Here is a 23,581-nt window from a genome sequence, read left to right as displayed (position 1 = left end):
CGCGCTCCGCCGCGCCGGGGCTCGGCCTCTGCCCCTCGGCCGGCGCCCTCCGCGAAGCTGCGGCCACCGCTAAAGCATTGGATCCCTCAACGTACTGCGAGAGCCCGGTGTACAGCCCGGACCTGTGCCCCAACATGATCGCCGCGCAGGCCAAGCTGGTCTACCAGCTCAACAAGTACTACACGGAGCGCTGCCAGGCGCGCAAGGCGGCCATCGCCAAGACCATCCGCGAGGTGTGCAAGGTCGTGTCGGACGTGCTCAAGGAGGTGGAGGTGCAGGAGCCGCGCTTCATCAGCTCCCTGAGCGAGATCGACGCGCGCTACGAGGGGCTGGAGGTGATCTCGCCCACCGAGTTCGAGGTGGTGCTCTACCTCAACCAGATGGGCGTTTTCAACTTCGTGGACGACGGCTCCCTGCCGGGCTGCGCCGTGCTCAAGCTGAGCGACGGCCGCAAGCGTAGCATGTCGCTCTGGGTGGAGTTCATCACGGCCTCGGGCTACCTGTCGGCGCGCAAGATCCGYTCCCGCTTCCAGACTCTCGTGGCGCAGGCCGTGGACAAGTGCAGCTACCGCGACGTGGTGAAGATGATCGCGGACACGAGCGAGGTGAAGCTGCGCATCCGCGAGCGCTACGTGGTGCAGATCACGCCCGCCTTCAAGTGCACGGGCATCTGGCCGCGCAGCGCGGCGCAGTGGCCCATGCCGCACATCCCGTGGCCCGGCCCCAACCGCGTGGCCGAGGTGAAGGCCGAGGGCTTCAACCTGCTCTCCAAGGAGTGCTACTCGCTCACGGGCAAGCAGAGCTCGGCCGAGAGCGACGCGTGGGTGCTGCAGTTCGGCGAGGCCGAGAACCGGCTGCTCATGGGCGGCTGCCGGAACAAGTGCCTCTCGGTGCTCAAGACCCTGCGCGACCGGCACCTGGAGCTGCCGGGCCAGCCGCTCAACAACTACCACATGAAGACGCTGCTGCTGTACGAGTGCGAGAAGCACCCGCGCGAGACCGACTGGGACGAGGCGTGCCTGGGCGACCGCCTCAACGGCATCCTGCTGCAGCTCATCTCGTGCCTGCAGTGCCGCCGCTGCCCCCACTACTTCCTGCCCAACCTCGACCTCTTTCAGGGCAAGCCGCACTCGGCCCTCGAGAGCGCTGCCAAACAGACCTGGAGGCTGGCCAGGGAAATCCTCACCAATCCCAAAAGCCTCGACAAGCTATAGGGGAGGGGGGCAGCGCCGCACTCGCCCCCCGCCAGCGGCCACGGCCGCCGCGGACTTGTTATTTAACGGCAGCGACGACGGCGAGAGCCGGAGCCGGTGCCACTGCGTCGCAGCCACCTGCGGCTCGGCCGGCCCTTTTCCCGGCAGAAACTCGCAGCGCGGGGCCGGGGGGGCCCGCAAGAGCCGCCCCCGCCTCCCTCCTCCTCCTCCTCCGATGTGAATTTTTAAAAAGTCACAGAAAGAAGCGATCGGACTTTTGCAACACCAAAACGAAACCCGAAAGGTACTCTCTCTTTTTTTTTTTTCTTTTCCAAATAAATGTATAGGCCTTTTCTTAATCTTTCTTGTTTGCCTGAATGTTGTCACCAAGTGAAAAATAATTATTTAACTATATGTAAAAAAATCCCTTAAAAAAAAAGTTTTACCGATGTTAAATGTATTTCAGTGCCAAGGTCAGATGATGTGTCCCACAACTGACTTGTTGCAAATAGTAATAAAAATATTACTTTAACTTTACACGGACTTTTTTTTTCTTTTTTTATAGGTGGTTTTTAAATTCAGGCTAGTAGATTCTTTAACTTCAAAGAATAATAAAAACGCCAAAAAAAAAAGAGCGCGAAAAAATAGAGGCGATGCGGAGCCCATGGCTTAGCTCGTCATATTCACCGACATTTTCTCAAGCTCCCTCTAATTTCTATTAAAATTTTGCAGCTCAGAAAAAATAAGTCATATGTATTTTACAGTTGAGCATGCGAGAGCCCTATCCGTGCTATTTGGACGGCTTTAAATTCCCCCTGCAAACCGCGAGAACAKGGGCACCCTCCCACCCTCTATTTCTTTCTAACGCTTTTTTCTTTCTTTTTTTTTTTTCCTCTTTTTTATTTTCTCTTTTTTTCTGGTTCTCTTTTTGTTTTGGTTGTTTTCCGGGTAGTTTTCCGGTAAATCCCAATCGCCCCATATTTTGTTTTAAAAAACACTTCACTCTGCCTTCGCTCACCAGCGCGAACGAGCCCTCCCTTTGACTTTGACACGGACCAAGTATAGATCCACCCTTAATAATTAATATGCTTTAAAGCAACGGGTCGATATATATGARTATATGTATATGTAAAAAACGCCTATTCTTTTCCTCCGGATTTGAAGTCAAGCCGCAACCCCCCKCCCCGCGCACGGCGCAGCAGCCCCGCGGGCAGCGGCCACCTCGGCTCGCTGCAAACGAAAACCCTACAGCCCGTCCCGGCTGCGTTAGAGCCCTCTTCCCTTGCGCCTTTTCTAAGAGCACCTTAAAATATATTAGAGTTTTTTTTTTTCTTCTCCGAAGCACAACAGTGCGTTTTCGAAGCGTTATCGCTACGTGCTCCAGCGCCCCGCGATACTGCCAAAGGGCTCTGGGGCGTTTCAGGGGAGTTTTCGTGCCTTTGGGCAAGGCAGCTTCGCGGACGGGGCTGCAGAGCAAGAGCCACTCGCGCTCGGGCTGCTTTGGCTTCGAGCTAAAACGAAATTAAAGCCCCCGAAGGGAGCCGGGCAACTAAAGTGGGGGCAAGGGGCGATGCCTCCAGCGGGCGATCGGGGCTGGCGCCAAACGGGCGCCGGGGGCGCGAGACGCCCGCGGAAAGGCGGCGGTTCTGCCGCCCGCGGGCACCCGCGCCGCGGAGCCCCCCGCGCCCTGCCCGGGCACCCGCGGAGCCCCTGGGAAAGCGGAGCCCAGCCCGGGTCCCGCGGCCTTTCGGCGGCCCCGGCGCGGCGCTTCCCCGGCGGCAGCCCCGGGACGCGGCCCGAGCAGAGGGGCGCGGGGCTGGCTGACCCCCTTCGTGCCGCACAAGCGCTGAGGAGCTTTGCTAAGTAAGTTACACCTGACTGAAACAGCGCCGCAGCCAGAATGCAGAGATGCCYTCTGCATTCACGCGTCTGCCGCGCCTTTTATAGGAAGCTAAAGCAGAGCTCGCAGGTGAGAACTAACGCCGCAGAGCGGAGTGCCGGCTCACCGCTGTGAAACAGCCACGGCCAGCGCACGGGAAAGGAGCAAAGCGCYAAGCAGACGCCTGGCAGTGCCCCACGAAACGGGTCGCAGGGCGCCAGGGGTTCCTRGTTGTAGTTCAGGGTGCCCAACACGCAACAAAACCAACCACAAAAAGCAGAGCTCCAAGAGGTTTTTCGAACTAACACAAAACCTGTGAGTATTTCAGTCTTATGCTGCAGTCAAACAGCAAAACGTCTTTGCATTTAATACTTGTATCCTTTTTCACCAACAATTTTTAAAATAGCACTACCAGAAGAGTAAGCATATCAAGAATTTAAAAGCCTTTTCACACTTGAAACTATTTCTAAATAATTTTCAGGACCACCAGAAAAGTTAAATTTCATTTACGATACCACATAAAATCACAGTTCTAGTTAATTGCTCATATTAAATTCCAGCTCTAAGAATTTAATATATTTTTTTTTTCAAAACGAATTGATTCCCTGACAGTATTTGGTGAACCCSGCTTTCAGAGTCACCAATGCCATTTTTAATACAGACAAGACCCATTTATTCAAGAGGAACAAAGACCTGAAGTGACGCTTAACAAACACGATACCCCCTACAGAAGAGCAAAGACCTCATTCTTTATAGCACCACTACTCCAATATTTTTTCCTTCAAAAAGAAGTTACTATTCTACTTAACAGTAAGCAGTTAATTTAAAATCATGAGCCTTCGTCGTGCCTCAAATTGAATACAAGGGTATTGACCGGCAATGTGCCATACCTTCGAAACGCTGCTGTAATACCGTAAAAACGCTCAAGCGCAACTTCATGGAGCGCATTTCACAATCGGCTGCCTTTGAAAGGGCAATTTTACAGAACGGGTACTCATTTTAAGCAAAACCCARGTAATCAAGTAACTCAGAGCAAATAAAGTTTGCGGAAATTAACAGGTTAGTTCAGAAACACATTTTAAGAGAGCAATTATGTTTTCTGCTTAGGCACAATAAATAATAACGGCTCCTATAAAATCTCTTACAGAATAATAAGGTACAGGAGCACTGCAAACTTAAGAGCGTAGGAAGTTAAGCACTATTTTATATCGGCATTATATAAAAATAGAGAAGTAAAACAGCATTGGGGCTAACAGCCTTGTTGAACTTTCCAACATTCACACAGGCCTGTGATCCGAGATGTCTTTATTTAAGACACCTCCCTGGAGCATTATTTGCAGCAAGCTAATTAACATTCAAGCAGGCTCGAAAGGAAGAGGGGAAGAAGGTGTCACTTAAGCCTTAAGTCCAGTAATGGCTACGCTCGGTCACAAACTTATTAAAGAGGGAATGCAGCAGCCCAATAGAGGTAGGGGAAGTAGAATGAAGAATTAAAGGCTGTTAGGTAATTTGTCATCATCTCCCAGAGCTCAGGGTCAATGATCTCTTACCTTCGGGTCGATTTTCTTAAAACTGGGATCTTCTTCATCCACCTCAAAGTAGACCTCAGAGGAAGTGATGGAAAGAGTGCCTTTCACTACAACCGAGGGTGCCACAAGCTGCGCTGGCGCACTCAGGTTAACCGGACCTGCCACAGGGCAAAAACACCAACAATATTCAAAATAGAAAACACAACAAGTGCTAATTACTAGCTTTGCAAGCTTAATGTATAAAAATATCTAACTGAGCCGAAGAGCTTAGCTTTTAAAAAACAGAACTCTTTTACCCCAGGAAAAAAAAACCACATGTGTAACAGATTTACAGAGTCTCTCCGCAGCTGAACATCGAAGCAGCTACAATTGCAGGCTGATGAGTATGTTATACATGCCAGAGATGGCTTTAGTGTAGCAGGATATAGTTTTTATTCAACTGCATTTTGGTTTTGAGAAACTCCAGTAGTTGCATACCTCCTTTTCTAAGCGATACAGAGAGTGCACACATGAACACTTGAAATCTTACTGTCAAATGCGTTCTTTAGGAATTGGAGAGGTTCAATAGCTTTCTGCAAAGATGAACACGGCAGTCGAGGCTCAAAGTTGTCTAACTGTAAAAGTGTTCCCTTATGGATGCTAGAAATCTATTGTTAAGGTTACACACTGTAGTAGAGTCTAAGGTAAAACGTTTTAAAGATGCTTTTGATTCYACATTAAATATTGTTCGAGGATTCCATATAGTGTTAGTGGAGCTCAGGGACTGTGGGAGTAAACAGCTGGAGGGTTGGTGTCCAACTGAATGAATTTTTATTGGAATAATCACATCTCCACAGGGCTTATCACAGGGACAAATCAGACTACTACTGAAAACAATAGGATCAGCACAGATCTGGCAATACAGAACCTATTATATGAACTAAGGCGTATAGAAGAGAGAAAGGCAGGGTTTGTCATCCAGCTGATTAAGAGGCAAGGAAATGAAGTTACTTGATTGCAGCATTACCTGACTTTTGTAAAACAGTGGAAGGTATGAAAGTGACACAGACAATTTTGTTTTAATAAAGCATCTATAAATGAGGTACACACGTTCAAGTAATCAATGTGAGAATAATTGACAAAAAATTCAGATGAATTGTCATTTCCATCGATTGTTAGGAGGGTGATGGTCCTTAATCTCACATCAATCTCAATGTGTGCCACTAGGACAAAAGAAGAGATGCTCTGCTGAGATCAGAGCAGCTTTGCCCTCTATTCCCCACGTACAAATACATTGTGTTTGCAGATGGGCACGAGATAGCTGCAAAACTGCCATGATTTCCCAAAGCTCCCCCCCCCACAAATAGATGAAATAAGCAGCTATGTGTTCTTTTGCTGTCTCCCTTTGCCCTCTGTACATTAGCATGTAATCCAGAGGAGAAATAACATTTTTTCAATCACTCTCAGACATTCAATTACAGGGCAGGCAGACAGCTGCAGAAGCTGGGGCAGCCCAGGTCCTGTAGAAGACCCCCTGACAATTTCCACTTCATTTCTAACCCACACCACTTTATTAGCGAGGATTACTTCTTAATCCTATTGCCATTGTTAAGATTATATAATTAAACTCCCCTTTCACCTCTATTACAGTATGAATGTATTACAGGAAGCAATGAATATTTAATAAAAGAGAAGGAAACACAGAAATCTGTTGAGAAGGAAGCTCAGGGCAGAAAGCAAAAACACTCATGTACACAAAAATGCCATTGCGTTATTCTCCAATTATTTTGCTTTACTTCACTCTTCCTGCYTTTTCCTCTTCTTTTTTTTTAATGAGGCTGTAATTTTAACTTTGCTTTTAAAAGCAAGAAAAGTTGAAAGCAGTTTAGGTGACGGATAAGCGAACTGCTGATAAATAACACTTGCAGCACTTCACTAAATTATCATACTGGCTGATTACACTACTAGGTTCTTAGAGAACAAGAATTATCCAAAAAAWGAAATCTTTCTCCACAGCACAGGGGCACAGAAACCAGATGAGCATTGAAAAGCACAGAGAAGTTTGCCTTTTCCTGAAAACCCATGCTCTCCACATAGCAATGAAGCTGCAATAGAAACCCCAGTCCCTGAACTGAGGAGTTACTGTTTACGTTTTGAACTGCGCAGAAATGGGCTCATTCCACTTGGACTGCAGTATCAGCAAAGACCGTCACATGTGATCCACTAAAATTAATCATGTTCAAGGAACTGAAGTTTTTTTTTTTTTTTTTCCTGAAGAAAAAGTAAGGAAAAAAAAAGAGTGAAGTCAAACATGGCTGTGGCCTATGGGGAAGGGACCTGAATGGGGGAACGGCAGGAGGTTAAACCCAGTGAGCATACAGATCTTTTGAACCCTTGCACATAAGTGATATATACATTTTTTATAAACTCAAGGAAAAAAAAAATAGAGCTTTCCAAAGCCTTTAATAACATAAAACTTACATAACTGCCYGCTAGCCCTAATGCTTTGACTCGGTCAAAAGTAGAGAAAGGAAGCTCTTTTCAAGGGAAAGCTACTATTACCAAGGAAGGTTTCTTAAAACACTGAGAAATTTAGCACAGAAGCAAGGAGGTTATAAAAGGCAGGGAAAGACGGCTCACAAATCTCTCCATGCAAATCCCCAGCATTGAGGTGTGCACRAAAATCATCTTTCAGTAACTCATTCATGGGAAGGAACAATTTGTCAGTGTGCATCCTCAAACATTATTTACCATGGAACAGGGAGAGATTAGAACTTAAAAAAGCTGAGGGGAAACTAGACAGCCGTAGTTACCTGTGAAGTTGTCCAAATCTTTATCSTCAAGGGATGACAGGGTATCGTCGTCACCATCCAAGAGAATCTCGCTTTCTGAGTTCTGATTTCCTAAAACTTGGCTCTTGATTGACTGTTTTCCTTTAACAAGCACATCTTCATCCAGAGCTGGAACGGAGAAGTGGCACACCGTTATCAGTTAGGTCTCAGAGACAACAGCTACAAACACCACACTAGAACGGCTTCTAAAACCAAGGCTCAGCAAGGAACTCGGGGAAGGACTAGCTAGGGGAAGCACCKGTGTTCATCCTCTGATGTTAGAGCACAACCAGTTTTAATTCTATTATGCCTGCTCAAAATTATCACCGCAGTATTTACATTTGAAGCCTTTAGGCCTGAGGTGGGGGGAAGATGCCAGGCACGACTCTCCCGCTGCGTGCGGCCCGGCCTGCCYGGACCCCGAGCRGTTTGTCCAGGCYGGAGCGAGCCGGGAAGGGGCGGCCRGGCCGCAGCGCAGCCCGAGCCCTGGGGGGCTCCAAGGAGGCTCGGTGAGAAGCGGGACGCGAGAGGCTGCCCCCGAAGCAGCCAGGCAGCACGGAAGCYGCTCAGCTGCCACCTCCGGCGTGTGGAAGGGCGGGCAGCGACGGCGCTCCGCGCCTCGCGCTGAAGCTACAAGCTCCAGGCGGCCGCAAGGAGCAGCCGGGCGCTCGCTGCGTGCACTAGCCAGCCRGCGCTCCGCTCAAAGGTAAAAGACAGCAGAGCTGCTGGGTTTTTGTTTGTTTTGTTTTTCCATTATTAACAAGATGCTTATTTTATATACTTATCCCGTGTTTGCAACTCCCCTCAACCAAACACTCTGTGACCAGGCACCGTGGGGCTGCCGCTGCTGCGACTTGCTGCCATTGCTGCCAGCTCCAAGCTGCAGGTCCCCCCCTTCCCGCTTGCCTAGGAAAAATGCTGCTCTGCAAACATTTACAGAGGAAAGCAAGTCCCCAGTGGCAACAGATAAAGTTTCAATTGTTTAAGTAAATATATGCACATAAATTTAATCAACTTTTCATTTATGTGAAAATTTAAAATCAAAAGAAGGAAAGGAAGGGGAAATTAAAAAAAAAAAAAAATAAAAAAGGACCTTCCAAGTTCCCTGCTTCATTTTAGGCCTTTGTCTAAAAAAATAACCAAAGAAAAGTTTAACCAGCCACACAAAATGCAATTTATGCACAATCATTTCTCCCTAAGCAGGAACTGCCACTTGTAAACAAGCCTAAACAAAACAAAAAAAAAATCTTAAAAACTTTATCTGCATGGCACTCACTTGAATTTTACCTTTTTTTTTTTTTTTTTTTTTTTTTCTCCTTCTCTAAAATGCACTGGTACATGTAAATAAGGAAAACTCACATTCTGGAATGGTTCAACCTGAGCTGAAAAAGTTCTTGTCATGGAAAATATGCAGCTGATATTTAGAAAGGTTTTCCTGTAATTAACTCCCCCTTGAGGATTTTAAGTTAGCAGCAGTAAAATTACCAGCAGTGTCCTAATACGCACCACATGCACCGCTGCGCGGGGGCCGCCCCGCGCTCGGGGGAGACCAAAAGCAAAGTTAAATAGAACAAAACCATTCCAAGAATAAACATACACACACACACACACACACACACACACACACACACACACACACACATATTAATATTGCCAAACTGTATTTGTTGTTTCATAAACCCCATCTGCATGGGACCTATCCGCCAATCCTGTTTCCTTTTTAGCCTGTCTGCCCCCTGCATCATATCGAAGGTGCCAGTTTAAACTGGACATGACCTATTTTCATTTAATATTTCAATGAAAGACAAGATCAAAGTCTAATACTTTCATATTTGGCTTAAACTTTTTTCTTTTTTTTTGGGGGGGGGGGGGATGAGAGGGGTAGTATGTCCTTTCTTTCCTTTTTTTTTCTCATTAAGAAAAAAACACAAAATCAACAAGGCATCTTCCAAGCCAAAAGTGATGGGATAGAAGCTTCCCTCTCCCACCTCATCCTCTTTATTTATTCAGATTCTATTTCTTTTCTAATATTATATTGATTCAAAAAAAAAAAAAAAAAAAACCCATGTAAGATGTTGCTGCCCCCCCCCCTTCTTTTTAAATAAAATATTTCACACTATGAGTTACTTTAGTCCTTTTTTATGGAAATTTTAAATTTATGTAATCTCTTGGCATAGGACACTAGCTATCCACACTCTTAGCATGCCGGTATGCATAAACAGTTGTGTGCACACAAGCACATGGAGGTGCAAAGCATTAATGCTTATCATTAAATACCAACTTCTGGAAGGCAATAAACTAGCGCACTCTGAACCACAGCCCTTTTCTTTCTCGGTGTTGAGTGGAATTACACACTACAGCTACGTCCAACACATGCAAGCTCACATGTGGGTACGTGTTTGGCTGGAAAGGGAATGTATTCCACATAGATTCATCTATTTCATATGCCTGTATAGCCAGACAGTCTTCTGCTTCTCTCTCCGTATTTACTGACCAGAGATAAATGTATCTGACGGAGAAGGTCTCTCAGGTGACTCGCATTCAGTTCCCCCTCTGTGCCTAGGTACAGTGCATCCGATTGCGTATTTCGGCCCCAAATCCCACTCTGCCATTCATGGACCCAAACTACTGTTTGCCAGGGCTGGCTGTTCTTGGCATGACTGAGGCTTCTGGCTCCAACCCTGCAAATCTAACATGTATTCATATACATCTCCTCAAAAACGCAGACCTGGAGGCACGGCCTGTGAACTGCAAGGTCCACAACAGCGTGCCGGCAGAGTATTTATCTAGCACAGCAATTTCATTACTGTAATTCCATACAGTTCTTCCCAACGTGCTCCGTGAGACCTGGCTTCCCCTTCTTCGAGGGGCTCTTCTGCAAGCAGATCTCTGCATCTGCATAGAGCCCCATTTATTCCTGCTAAGTCTTTGGAACACATGGGTGTAAAACCAGCGGTTTAGCTTATACTGCTGGATAAACTTGGGGCTTTCACAAAATGAAAAACTGTTTAAACTGTTTTAACTGTTTACAGCTTTACCTTAAGCAAACAGAGGCTTTTTTTTTTTTTTTCTCCTTAAAGCCACTTGAAAAACAGTTTCAGAAGGCACCATATGAAAAATAATTTAAAGGGCTTCTGAGTTTTGGCAAATATATCAAGAAAAAATGCAATTCAGGAAAAAGTTGCTTTAAAAAAATCTTACTTTTTTTGTTTTAAGGGAATAAAGCAAATTTCTTTCTGGTCCTCCCATTTCTTCAAGGAGACAGCATTGGGGAAAAATGAGCATTTTCACATCAGTTATTTTTTGTTTTATTCTTACAACTTCTCTTTCATCCCTTGAATTGAGGCAATGAAAACTGACCAGTCAGATCCAATATTGTCTGTGCTCAGTTTGCAGTCAGTTTGGGTTACAGAGCTCTGAACTAACTTAGCCTGTTGTCTTGACTGAAATACTACAGACTATTTTAATCCTCTCCCCCCGCCCCGCCAGGTTTTTAACATGTCAGTAAAAACCAACAACAAACTACTTGTTAAAAAAGCTCTTGCTAATAGTATTTTCTTGTAACTCAAGGGTCTTCCACAAAATGCTGTACATGGCAGTCAATCTTAATCCCAAGTAGTCATTTCTGCCTGATACTTGTTTCCAGGAGCTGAATTTTAACTTCCACACCTAGATCATTTCCAAATATTTTGGCTTAATTTCTAAACAACAGGCGGATGGGGGAGGACAGAATAACACAGAAAAGAATTAACTCTTTCCACATCAGACGCTGCCTGCCCAGACACCTTCATCTCTCTTGCCTTCCCCCACAACACACAAGTAGACTGACTRTTATAAATAGCCATTTTGGAGAGATTTTTCCCCCTCTTTGAAAAATTACCTAAAGCCCCCTTTTCCCAAGCAAGTTAATGTGAACTTGGGAATGGCAATTAAATTGTCAGAATTAAAAAATTTGTTTTTAACTAGAAGGTAGCCAGAAGTATAGTCATGGGGCTGGTATTGATTGTCTGAACAGAGAACATTAGTCTTCAGGTATTTATTCTGCCACCTCTGCACCAGAGGCTCTCCTTCAAATCAAATCAATCCCTGGGAAAAGATTGGCTCTTCCTACTAAAACACATAACGAGGCTGCAACACGGCTCATCTTGCTGCTGCTGCTGTTCTCTATAGGGTTTGCTCAACTATGTCTAGATTTCTGCCTGTTTCTGGATCACACACACAGCTTCAAATTGTGATCATGCCTGGCCTGTGYGTGCTTTGCAGAGGGGACTACAGCGGATTTTATTTGAAAGATACCAAGCAGTTGATAAGGTGTATCTTAATAACGAAAAGTGCTAAAATCTATGTTTTCAAGCATATTTACTGCAATATCTCTTTTCTATTACTTCCGCACTATTTTCGCTTGTCTCCCCTTTTGGCAAAATCCCACGTGCCCAATTCCAGGTTTTGGCTTTGTTTGTTTTGTGAAAAGCTTCAACAGGCAATAGGAATCCTCTAATCCATTATTTCAAAATTACATTTGCTGTTGATATGTGTRTAAATAATTGAAACAGAGTGACTACTGATAGCTTATAGAGAAGAAATTATAAAGCACAAAACACACAGGCAAATCTGCTCCAAACTCTAAGGACACCCRCAGTGTCCTTGAAAGGCTGCATCTCCAAATCTCCAAGGATTAGATTTTTTGACCTCAAATTGCTAAATATTAAAAATTCATAAACAAAACAGTTTGTTAAAATAAAGTGGTGATCCAAGCTGGCCCTTCTAAAGCTGTATCCTCTTTTTTTTTTTTTTTTTTTTTCTTTTAAAGAAAACCTTGGTATCCTACAAATTATGCTTAGTTTCTAATAGACTGCAACTTGTACTCACTTCACCTATTTTATACCTCACCATTAGAAAAGTCTTGCAACAAGGCAATCTCATCAGTGCATATAGCATGGGGCAGATGGCGATTTTTCATATTTTTATAAACCATACAAATGAAAAAATAAAGGTGAAATTAGAATGTTCACTGCATAGATATAGAAATGGAATTGCAACATTATGCAATTAAATTCAGACTTCTAAAAAAAGAATAATTGAATAGAATACAAGCTTGTTAAGGATGTCAAACGCTGAACAGAAGAAAAGGCTGACAGAAAATAATTAGCTCTATTTAAATTACCGGGCTTAGCTAGAAGCTACAGATTATCAGATAGCTACTTTTACTCGCTCTTACTTTTGTATAGACAAAAAACGTACTCCTGCCAAATTGCAAATTGAGTATGAGTGATAGCCTTTCAAATATACCATAAATTAGTGGTATCATCACACTAATGTAAAAGATGAATAATGGTATTACCATGTGCTTACTTATGAAATCAGAATTAGTTACACAAGTAGAAATAGGAGCTGTAAATATTTTGCAGTGAAAATAACAAAGTTTTTTTTTTTAAATGTTGATAAACAATAAAAAGATTAAATGAAAAGTATTCCATTGGAAATATCATAGAATTATGGCAAGACCTATTTAAACTACCTGTAATTGCAAGGGGGGACAGGAGGAATCCCTTTTTGATCCAAAGATTACTAAACAAAAGACACTTTGTGCCCTTAAAGTCCATTGCACAGAAACAACATATAATATATAACACATAACACAACAAGCCCTAAAGCACAAAGTGGGTTAATTAATTCTACATCTTGTTCCTGTTTCTATAGCCAAAGATGTACGGCTCTAGGAACATTATTGCTTTTAGATCACTTTATTGACGAGGCTCCATATGGTCATTTATTGTAAGGGACTGATGTCACATTTGGCATTATATCAGCTGACATATTGTAGGCATTTTCTTCCAGAAATGGCCCTTTAAGGCTGAGTGCAAGAGGTTAAGATGCCTGATAGAAACTTACTTTACAGYAGTGGTATTCCACATGTGTATTATAATCTTAATTTTCAATCAGCATCAATAGCACGTTTATATATATAATGTGTATGTATGCATATGTGTGTATACCTATGTACACACACACTATAGATATATATATTCGTATGCACAGTAATTCAAACTAAAATAGAATTTAAATAATTCTACTCCTTAAAGTGCACCTTCAAGGTAAAGGGTTAACTTATATTTTAAAATAATTTGCTTATGATTAAAGCTAAGAATGATATTTATACCTTATCAATTTTAGATACCTTTATCTATCTTAATTAGATACCAAAGGCATAAAATTCTAGACGTAAATGCAAAGTCTGCTAGCTATGCTTTGTTATTCCTTTTAGTTTATCATCTTTTTCTCAAACTGCTGATTGTATTAGTTTTGTAAATATGTTCCTCCAGAACAGTCAAAGAAATACATGGTTGAACAGTCCCTGATAATAAAATGAAGAAAAAAAAGTAGGAATTTCTATTGCCATTTACCGCTTGTTGCGTTTTGGTATTTGTTACTATTTTTTCATATCAAATTCCCATAGCTAAATTGAAGACATGCATATGCAAAGGTCTGAATAGCTGTTTGGCTTTAGCTTTTTTTTTTTTTTTTTTTTGTTTTGTTTTGTTTTGTTTTAAAGCAAAGGAAAAACCTTAGCTAAGACTATGTGAAGTAATGGCGTGGATTTCTGAACAAGAAATATTGTCTTCTGAAGTTCCTAAAGCATCGAACACAAACGCGTATGTTTCGGAGATTAGKGCAAAAGCTGTATCTGCAGTGAGAACTGTGTGTGTGACCGTATGCAAAACGCGCACAACGTGCCAGATCCACTAAGACACRGTGAAGAGGATTCAAAGATACCAACATTGCTAACGATAAATAACGGTCTGTTTATCTTTGTGCTGGACACGTCTGAAAAGCAATGAGAAGTCTCTGGCATCTGGGACAATTCTGCAGTGTTTTGCAACAGTGATGGCCTGGTCCTCACTAGCGGGTACTGTAACCTGCTGCTATTGGCAAGGAGCAGTTTTCACACTGACCATGTTCTCCAGCTGCTTTTAGTGTCGCTTCAGGATGTGTCGATCCGAGGGGGTTGCGCACAAATCGTCGCCGGCGCCGCAAGTCATCTTCCCAGTAGTCGAGGCGCCAGAACTCACGAGGACGACTACAATGAAACAGAGAAGCCACATATGTTAGCAATTATCAAACAGCATGGTAGCACTGAATTTCTGCATAAAGCTCTCCTTGTTTGCTCTGCATTTTTTTTTTTCTTTTTTTTCCCCCTTTTCTAACCTCCCCCCCTTTCTGCAATCTTTTACTTAGGTATGTCCTTGAAAATAACAATATCACCTTCCAGTCTAAGGAACTCCTTTCCCTTTTTTCTTGGAAGGTGAAATGAGCACTAAATACATCATTTTGAAATGAATTGCTGACAGTGTGATCAGTTTCCCCACACTCTAGTGGCATGTGCTCCGATTTCAGCCTCATTTCAGCCTCAGCAGGGCACCTTTCTCAGTGACTGCATTTATAAACCAGAATAGGGAAAAGGCTATTATAAATATGGTATAGCATTACCTATATTAATCAAAGTCTGTCCCCCTTCATTTTTCTTCCTAATTTGTGCCTTTTTGCACAAGGTCAGTAAATCATACCATGAATTCTTGGTCCAGAAAGTGTTAACTTTAATGAATACCTCAGTTACATGGTTATGTATGTGATAATAAAATATTACTCTGTTTAGATGTGCAGGAATTTAATTAAAATAATCTCTTAAAATATTCATTACATTTAGCCCCTGAGGCTTAGAACAACACAAGAAAATGCATTTCTTTTCCATTTACTGTTTTTAAATAAACCATTCCAGGAGAGTGAAATAGCAATCTATTTTCAAGCAAATCAGATTGGATTTCTGTTTTATGTAGTTGTGTTTTTACATTTAATTAAAAACTACATGTTATGATGTGCAATAATTGCTATATTGAAGGCATACTTTTTAAAAATTACATCTAGAAAGAGTTATAACAAATTCATTATTTTCCACTGTATGCTCCACGTATACGTAGATCTTCTTAATATGGTCATATGTAAGTGCCAGTTACTATCTTGTTAGATGATCATGAATGAATGCCATTGTAAAACAATATTTTAGCCCAGAGACCATAGAAAAGAACCAATTTCAGGTAAAGCAAAATAAATAAAATGTAAAATGTCTAAYGCGTAGAATAATCATGATAGGCTCACAGCCTGAAAACTTCTATGCTCAAATGATAAAACAGTGATTTCGATTTAAAATAACTAGTATCTAAACAATACATGAAAAAGCACYTATATTCCTATTTCTGGTGCAGAGCTAATAAAAAGCATACCTGTCAACACTGACAAATGAATAGCCATGACTAATTTACAGATCACAATGTTAAGAATACTTGATATCTATATTCTTCCTTTTTGAGGTCTGAAGCCACAAATGAGTTTTATTTAAGGCAAATCAAGCTTTTCCAACAAACACGGTGGAAAAAAAGTCACAATCATTTGCACAGCCCTGCTCTCAAACATGATTTGTAAAAATCACTAATTGTGACTGAAAATAATCCTATACAAGTGGAGAATATCTTTGCATGTTCACCTTCATTACTCTTCTGTGTTTTTTTGTTTGGATTTTTTTTTTATACATACCAAGGAAAGGGCTCATTTTGCTTATTTCCTCATTTTTCCTGACTTTTCACTCACAGAAAAGTGCTGGAATACATATTTCAGAGAGATTACCAAACATCTGCTTTTTTATACTTGGTGTGCTACAATCATGCTAAATTTTGAATGCCTGGATTATAAAATCCAGTGATTTGGGAGTAATCATGCCAATAAATAAAGCACTACCAAACACAGGAAGATATGGGTTTATTCCAAGCTGGATTAATAACTTAAAATTCTCCATTAGCGATTATAGAAAAAAGGCTGAACACAGCTGGCTACGTGCATGCCTTTGATAGTCGGGGAGCGCGGATAGGCACTTCATCATTCTGCCTTCCTACATTTATCTGTTAAAATTATTATCAAATATCAGCCAGGCTGCAGTCGTGAATCACAGACTGCTCCTCGTCTTCAGGGGAATGATACAATGAGGGTCTATTCATCAGCATGGCAATCGGCACAAGTAATTAGTTCCCTAGACTGAGATCTCCTACAAAGCTTATTTCAGTCAGCACCACAAACATATGACAATGAAAAGCTAATGGAAGCGGCTAAAATTTGTTAACCTCTTCTGCCATCAATCCTCCTGGTTCTCTGTGCTACAGTATTATGCAAAGATGGTAAATTATTAATTTGTCGTTCATCTATCTTTGTACAGGTTTGAGAGAATTAAGCGATGCCATTCTCTGATAATAATTAAAATTATACTACATTACAAAACTATGCTAAAATTATTGCAAAAATAGCTAACAATAATCAGCTACAAAGTATTACCCTGCAACATAATATATCTTTAGCCCCTGGCCTGATTTCTCAAGCAGCCTATGGAATTTGCAACGATTCTGTGTCTTTCACCAGGGCCCTGATTATTCACAAGCAACAACATATTGGAGGATTTATAACTATGGGCAACCACTTATGGTGAGGGGGAGGAAATCCACTGCCTACACATGGGAAACATGCTGGCAAACAACTGCATGGGGCAAAAAGTCAATATCTACTGGGCAATACTTCGAAGGGAGCCATTGCCAAGAGCAGACACCAGGCATCAACACACAATGTATTACACGACAATACAGTGTAAGCAGCCAGTTTGCCACGTAGCTATTCCAGAACAAGCAGCTTATGTGCAAGAGCTAGTGCTGGTCACGCACACTTCCTGCCTCTCCAGGCAGGGGCAGACAGACAGAGCGCTGCTTGTTCCGCCCGCCACCGCGCGAGGACGGAAGGGTGGACAGACGGTGAGGAAAGCGCCCCGGAAGGGCCCTTCCCGGCGGGATGGGGCCGCGGGCTCGCCCGGCAGCCCAAGTTTCTGGCCCTACGATAAAAGTTGCCATATGGACTAAAGGTGCTATATGGACTGGATCAATGAACATAAGTAGTCAATTAGTGTAAGTGCAAGAGCAACATTTCTCYGGGGATGAGGGATTTATGAATTATAAATCACATGATTTGCATGGATTTGTCAGGGGCCTCACTAACATGATACAGAGTAATTAGCGGTTTCTTAGTAACAATATTGAGTGAATGCAATCAATGCTTGGAAATTAAATGTTTTATTCAAATAGCATTGCCATTAGTTTGCTTTATTTTTTTCAAATACTTTCCCAAATTACCAGGCTAAATACCTAATTTGAGATAAACTTTCCCCTAAATTCCCAGGTAACTAAATAGCCTTTACAGCTGTATAGGGAACAGGGGAAATGCACAATGACAGCTATAGCCTATACCTCAGATTTCAAATATATCATCCAGAAGAAAAAGTCCCTTCATTGCGGCCAACAGGAAAAACTGAAGTTTTAGTGCCCACATATCTTCATTCCAGGAGTAAGAATATCAAGAAATCTCTTTTCCTACTAGTTTTGGAGATTAACCCACTGTGAAACAAAACATACCTACCAGCCAAGTAGTTTTATTACAGTGCTATAACAAAGGAATTTTAGGCTGGGGAATTCCCTTGAACTCCTGATACCCTATGGGGCACTTACATTGAATCTAAGCAGCACAAGCAGAGAATGATGAGAGGGTCATGCAAATGCTGCCAAGCACTTTCTTGCAAAGCTTTATCCACTGCATATTTCAAGATTTTTTGCTGCCAGCCATACAAAAGCAATAGTCAGCATGCTGGTGTGGATTAAAAAGGGGTTCTGTGATTAGGGAAGGGGAAAGAAGAGGCAAGCTTAATAATGCAACGGTTTGAGAGGTCCTGATGCTCTCCTTGGGCCAACAGCCACCTCAGCACAGATTTTAGCACAGYAGAGAAACACCCATTCACATCCTTAGAGTAGTGGAGCAGTAAACAAATAAAAACAGCACAGAAAGGGAGTGAACAAAAGAAAAGCAAGGGGAGGCAGCAAAGCATTTCAGAAATTATCTGCAGGGACAGAGGATGGCTGGAGCACCAAAGGGCCTGATCTATCTAGGGGGTTATCTAGTTCTAATGAAGAAAATCTAAGCACAGAAAGATAATTGCAACAAATTCAAAAGCAGATGGAAACTAGAGTGCATATGCCCTAATAATAAGCAATATGTTGTGATGAAGACTCAGACCAGCCTGGCAGTCATGGGGTAATCTACTATTTAAAGAAAAACAGTTCTTGCTCTGGTGAACGGCAATACATTAAACATTACATTAAACACAGATACGAAGCATTTGTCAGTGTGAATTTTGTGCTTCTAGAAATTATCATACTGATGCCTCTGGAAGCTGAGCTGCTATCAGGCCACAGAACAGCAGCACAGGTGGTGATCATGGCACAAGCAAAATACTTCCTTCACACGTCCTAAATCCATATGGAGATCCCAAGATAAATTTCCAGATGACGTACTCCTTGCTGGAAGTCTAATGGCAGAGTTAAGCAGGTAAGTCAATCCCCAAGCCCAATCAATCCCCAGTCTCCCCACTAAGACCATCAACAAGGTAATCAATCAAGGATGCCAATTGCGGCGCTGCAGATGCTCCACCACCACCCAGACCTCCGCTAAATTAGTCTCATAGACAACCAGACACAGAGCGGCAACAGTGCTTGCTCGTCGGCAGCAACCGTACAGATCTGAAATGAAGCCGCCTTGAGGGAGGAAGGCTCTGTAATACCTCCATTACCAACTGCAAGGCTACCAAAAMCTCTGGTTTTCATTTCTTCAGCATTTTGGTTGAGTGGCTCATCAAAAATCCACGCACAATATCAAGATGCTCCTTGAAAATTACAGGAAAGAGCACTCATAGAAAGCAAACTAGGGTGCCTATTTCCTAAGAGGGAGAAAACAACAGACCCACTTTAACAACATATTAGATCATTTCAGTTCTGTTCAGTAATATTTCCTTGCTCTGTAACTACTTTTGCTACCATTCAAAATACCTCAAGAACTTATGGCAGATGGATGCTACAAGCTGTACCACAGCAGCAGGCAGCAGTGCCAGCTGAAGCTTTTGCAGCCTCACCTCCAGACGTGCCTTGCACAACTGTTTGCGTTGCCATGTGATAACCTCATCGGGGGCTGGTACAGTGGGGGAAACAGCTACTTTTCAGTAAATCATTCCTGCTGTGATTCACATTTTTCTTTTTTTTTTCCTTTTTTTTTTTTTTTTAATTTTATTAGAAAACAAGAAGAGATAGAAGCAAAGGTTCGGTTTTAAGTCAAGGTTTCCACTAAAATCCTACTTGTCCAGCTGCACTCACTCCAGTCAGCGCTGTGTGTATCCAATAGAGCCCTCCACCAACACCTCCRGTGATAATGTTGCCACATCAGAACATGAACCATTAATTAACCTTGTGATCTTTGAAAATGCTACCTCCATTATCCAAGCTTTCTTCCATGGCAAAACCAGTTGAAGAACTACTTGTCTTCTCTCAGCTGCATTTATATGAGCGTTTGTGGGGCCATATTGCAGCTGAATCACTGCAAAAGTCTACGTATGTTCTTATTTTGATTTACAGTAGTAACCTGTTTACAGTGCAGTCCCAGCAGCACCTACGTAACTATAAATGAGGGAAAGAAATCTGCAGATGACGCAAAGGAAGGAGGAGATGACAAGAAACACCATCCTGACACCAAAAAGGCCCTATCATGTAACCGTACCCTAATACTATCAGTGCTGGTGCCCTCTGCTTATCCTAATTTTCTCCACACACAGTCATCAGGTTTAAACTCAATCCATTTCCCATGTGAACAAAAGAGAGGTCAGCAAGGGAAGTTGCATCTTAACAGATGTTTCATGCTCTCTCCCCACATAAACAAGACAATATAAACAGCAGAGATCTGTGAAGTCTAGATACAACCCAGTGTATTTGTAGAAGGGGCGGAAACGCTGTCTGCATGCTTTTACGCTGCAAATAGGATATTACCTAGGATATAATAGGATATTACCTATTACCTCAAACTAATAGGTTGAGAAAAAGATACCTCTTTGTCTCACCCATTGGATTCTGCAGCTATAAGCCCCTGTGGGAGCTTTCCCCTCTCCGTGGCTTCAGCAATTCCTAAAATTCACTCTTAACTAGTACACAAACCAAAAATCCCAAGGCAGAACACTGCTTATTTCGGATATCACAGAGACTCCCCTGGCATTGATGAGCTTTGAATTTCTCATTTAAAAAACAGAAAATAAATGGTTGACAATAGATGTTTCAGCCATCCTATATACACTATAAAGCACCATGCCAGGGTAAAGACAAGCCCACCTTTCAGGTGCTGCTGTCTTTGACGATGATGGTTTTTACTTCCAGTTTAAAATCAGCTTTGTTTATGTATGGTTTTCTGCATGCTGCTCTTTGATCTTTCTTAACCCCTTGGTGGCCAGGCACAGCCTCAGCTCCTTTTTGGAGGCAGCGCTCTTTGAAGTGCTGGCATTCCAGCAAACACCGGTACTTCAAAGAGGGCCCACTTAAATACATGATATAGTACTGAACGTGCATTTTGCAGACACTATCTCTTATCTTAGACTCATCTTATTTCGATCAGTCTAAAATAAAGCTCCACTTCAAAAGACAGTCATTTTAAGACACAGTTCAATTCTTGTTGCATTTCCATCAAGGTTAATTTTACATTAACTGATAACCATTCCATTTCCCTATCAGAAATAAGTTAATGTTAAAACTTCCATTTAGCTTTGAGCAAAATGAGTTCAGAGGGGATTCAGGCATGGAGGTACAGAAAGTTTGGAACCAGATCCTTTAGCTTAGTCACTCATAAATCTTTCCAGATCTTGCACACCCTACACCTGATTGCAGTTAACAAGTTTTAATTTGCTTTTCCAAATAATTGCAGTTCATAAATATCTTTGCCTAAAATACTGCTTTCACCCAAAGAGGAAAATTCCACAAATTCCTAATCACATCAAAAACGACAGTAGCTACCACAGCATACATACATACAGAATAGATATAGGGTGCTTTGTTGTTGGTTATTTGTCTGGAAATATTTCCTCATCATCTTCTTGTCAGCATGAACCATAGATTATAACAAGACATGCTGAAGGATATACCCAAATACGATTAAGAAGTCAGACCAGTCTCTACCTCCTTAGTCTTTTCTCCTGGTTCTGCTGCTTTTCACCCTGAGCGTGTAAGGACCTATATACCCTTCCTCACAAATTCCCCCTCACAAGGAAATCTGACAAAGTTGCAAAGTGCCCGGACACATTATGACTCATCACCTCTATCCAAAACCTTGGAATTTGAGGTGACAATCTTTCAGCATTTTTGGATGTTCAGGTCAACTTTTAACTAGCAAGAAACCTCAAGATCTATTATCCAATTTGTACGTTGTTCCAATCCCCAAAGTATTTAARCACAGAAATTATAGTAAGGATTTTCCAACAATCTCTCGTATTTGAATGGCATAAAATATTTCAGCTTTATTACTGGCTCTTGCAGAAACATTTTAAAAATTTAAGAGCTATGGTTAAAGGCATCCTCTTTTTGATGCCTCTCTTAACAGCTGGAAACTTTTCATGCCACCATAAAAATGTAATAGGGCACCCCACTGATTCAGTAAATATTTCACTGCTGTATGTTCTTCTAATACAAGGTGAACTTTTCTTTTTAGGGTCTTCCGCTAGAAAGGTCTATACTAATTAGGCAACCTTTTCCAAAACTTTTGTCATTTTTTTGTTACCTAAAAATAAATACATTTCCCTAAATAAATTTAGCAATCAACAAAGAGGATCATAGAAAGACAACTGTGATTTAGATGCAACTTCTCCAGGCTCCCAATCCAGACTGAATGTCCAGAGATTGTACGTGTCTGATAAAGACCATTTGCCTTCAACTAGCCTGTTGAAAAAAGTTTCCCGTCCAAGCGAAATTCATCTATGGTACCTTTGATAGGAAAGAGATTTTCCTCCAAGCTGTGACAGATTGAGCAAGTTTGATCTGCTGACATGGATGTTTTCTTAACACAAATAATAAAGGAAAATCTCTATGAGGTCTTTAAAGTATCAAATGAAAAAAATATATATTTATCTTTTTTATTGTAGATAGAATTTGAGTACATCTGGAGATATAAGAAGATTTGCCCTTCAAACTCCTGCATTATCACACACTAATTTGAATGTACTTGTGCCCATCTTTTGAAGTATGCTAGGGGATACAGGGAGCTCACTGAGGTCTACAGAGTATTTAACTACTGTTAAACACCTTGGAAAAGGTATTGTAAATTGTGATTGAAGGTTAGGATACTGAAGTCTTGGAGACATCCAACTGCGACACTACCATTCATTCTGCCTACTCCCTGTACAAGAATGATGATGTAATTAAAATCACAGCTTGTATAATACTGAAAAAAAAACAAGCATGATTTAAAGGCTAACACCTCTGTCCTTACTTGACAAAAAGATTTAATTCAGGATTTTAAAACCCAGGGAGGGAAAAAATCTGGGAAATGACCTCACTGTGTGATGATTGCAGGAACACATGTAAGAAAGAGTTCAAGTAACTGCAAACATCGTATCGCTCTCCAAGACAGGAAACAATAAGTAGAAGGCAGCTAGACCACTAGAAGCACAGAGCAAGGCCCCTAACTCTTACCATACCAGCACAGTGTTCTCAGGAAACAACAGAACTCGGAGACACTTCGCTGGTTTCATGCATTCAATACATTTCTCCTGCGAAAGCCTTGTAAAAGGACTCAAAAAATAAAGGCATATAATGCAGCATCCTTTCTTGGATTGTACAAAGACTACTCGATTTACCCAAGCTTTAAATGAACAAAAAAAAAAAAAGTCTGAAAACCTACATTAAGGTCAGTGCATGTACGTGGCCAARGAACTAGGAGCCAAAAGGTTAGAAGTTTATCATACACCAAACAGGGGCAGCCCCAGAGTGCTATATCACCCAATATCAATCACCAGTATAGCACCCTTTCCTCCTCATATCCTTATTTTACTCTTAAGACTAACAGTGTAGCATTTAAATCTAATATTAAAGAACAGGCTTGGAAACAGAGACATAAAAACGAAAGCCTAGAAGCAACAAATAGAAAATGGTTCTATTTTCACTTCAATGATTTTAAAAATGAGCAAAGCCCTAAACCTGCACATGTGGGGAGAGGGGGATGCCTTTTCTC

General features: G+C 42.0%; 2 protein-coding genes and 1 long non-coding RNA gene across 3 annotated transcripts in view; 2 read left to right on the top strand and 1 right to left on the bottom strand.

The window, feature by feature from the left end:
• The window catches only part of LRBA (LPS responsive beige-like anchor protein), a 342,587-nt gene that overhangs the window by 155,571 nt on the left and 163,435 nt on the right, over positions 1-23,581 (bottom strand). The window contains exons 37-39 of the mRNA XM_026041635.1: positions 14,365-14,489; positions 7,394-7,540; positions 4,623-4,759 (exon numbers count right to left, since the gene is read on the bottom strand). Coding sequence (XP_025897420.1) covers positions 4,623-4,759; positions 7,394-7,540; positions 14,365-14,489 — 409 coding nt within the window. The remainder of the gene's footprint in view (positions 1-4,622; positions 4,760-7,393; positions 7,541-14,364; positions 14,490-23,581) is intronic.
• MAB21L2 (mab-21 like 2) lies at positions 51-1,402 on the top strand. The gene has a single exon (XM_026041633.1). It carries the CDS (start codon positions 135-137, stop codon positions 1,212-1,214), a length of 1,080 nt encoding a protein of 359 aa, XP_025897418.1. The 5' UTR covers positions 51-134; the 3' UTR covers positions 1,215-1,402.
• LOC112949254 lies at positions 1,420-14,101 on the top strand. Its single transcript, XR_003249776.1, has 2 exons — positions 1,420-1,497; positions 13,965-14,101. It is a non-coding gene; the product is annotated as an uncharacterized LOC112949254 (long non-coding RNA).

The sequence above is a fragment of the Nothoprocta perdicaria genome, unplaced genomic scaffold (genome assembly GCF_003342845.1).
Source record: "Nothoprocta perdicaria isolate Ctin4 unplaced genomic scaffold, notPer1 scaffold_29, whole genome shotgun sequence".
Classification (NCBI taxonomy): Eukaryota; Metazoa; Chordata; class Aves; order Tinamiformes; family Tinamidae; genus Nothoprocta; species Nothoprocta perdicaria.
This window is presented reverse-complemented; position numbering and strand designations above follow the sequence as displayed.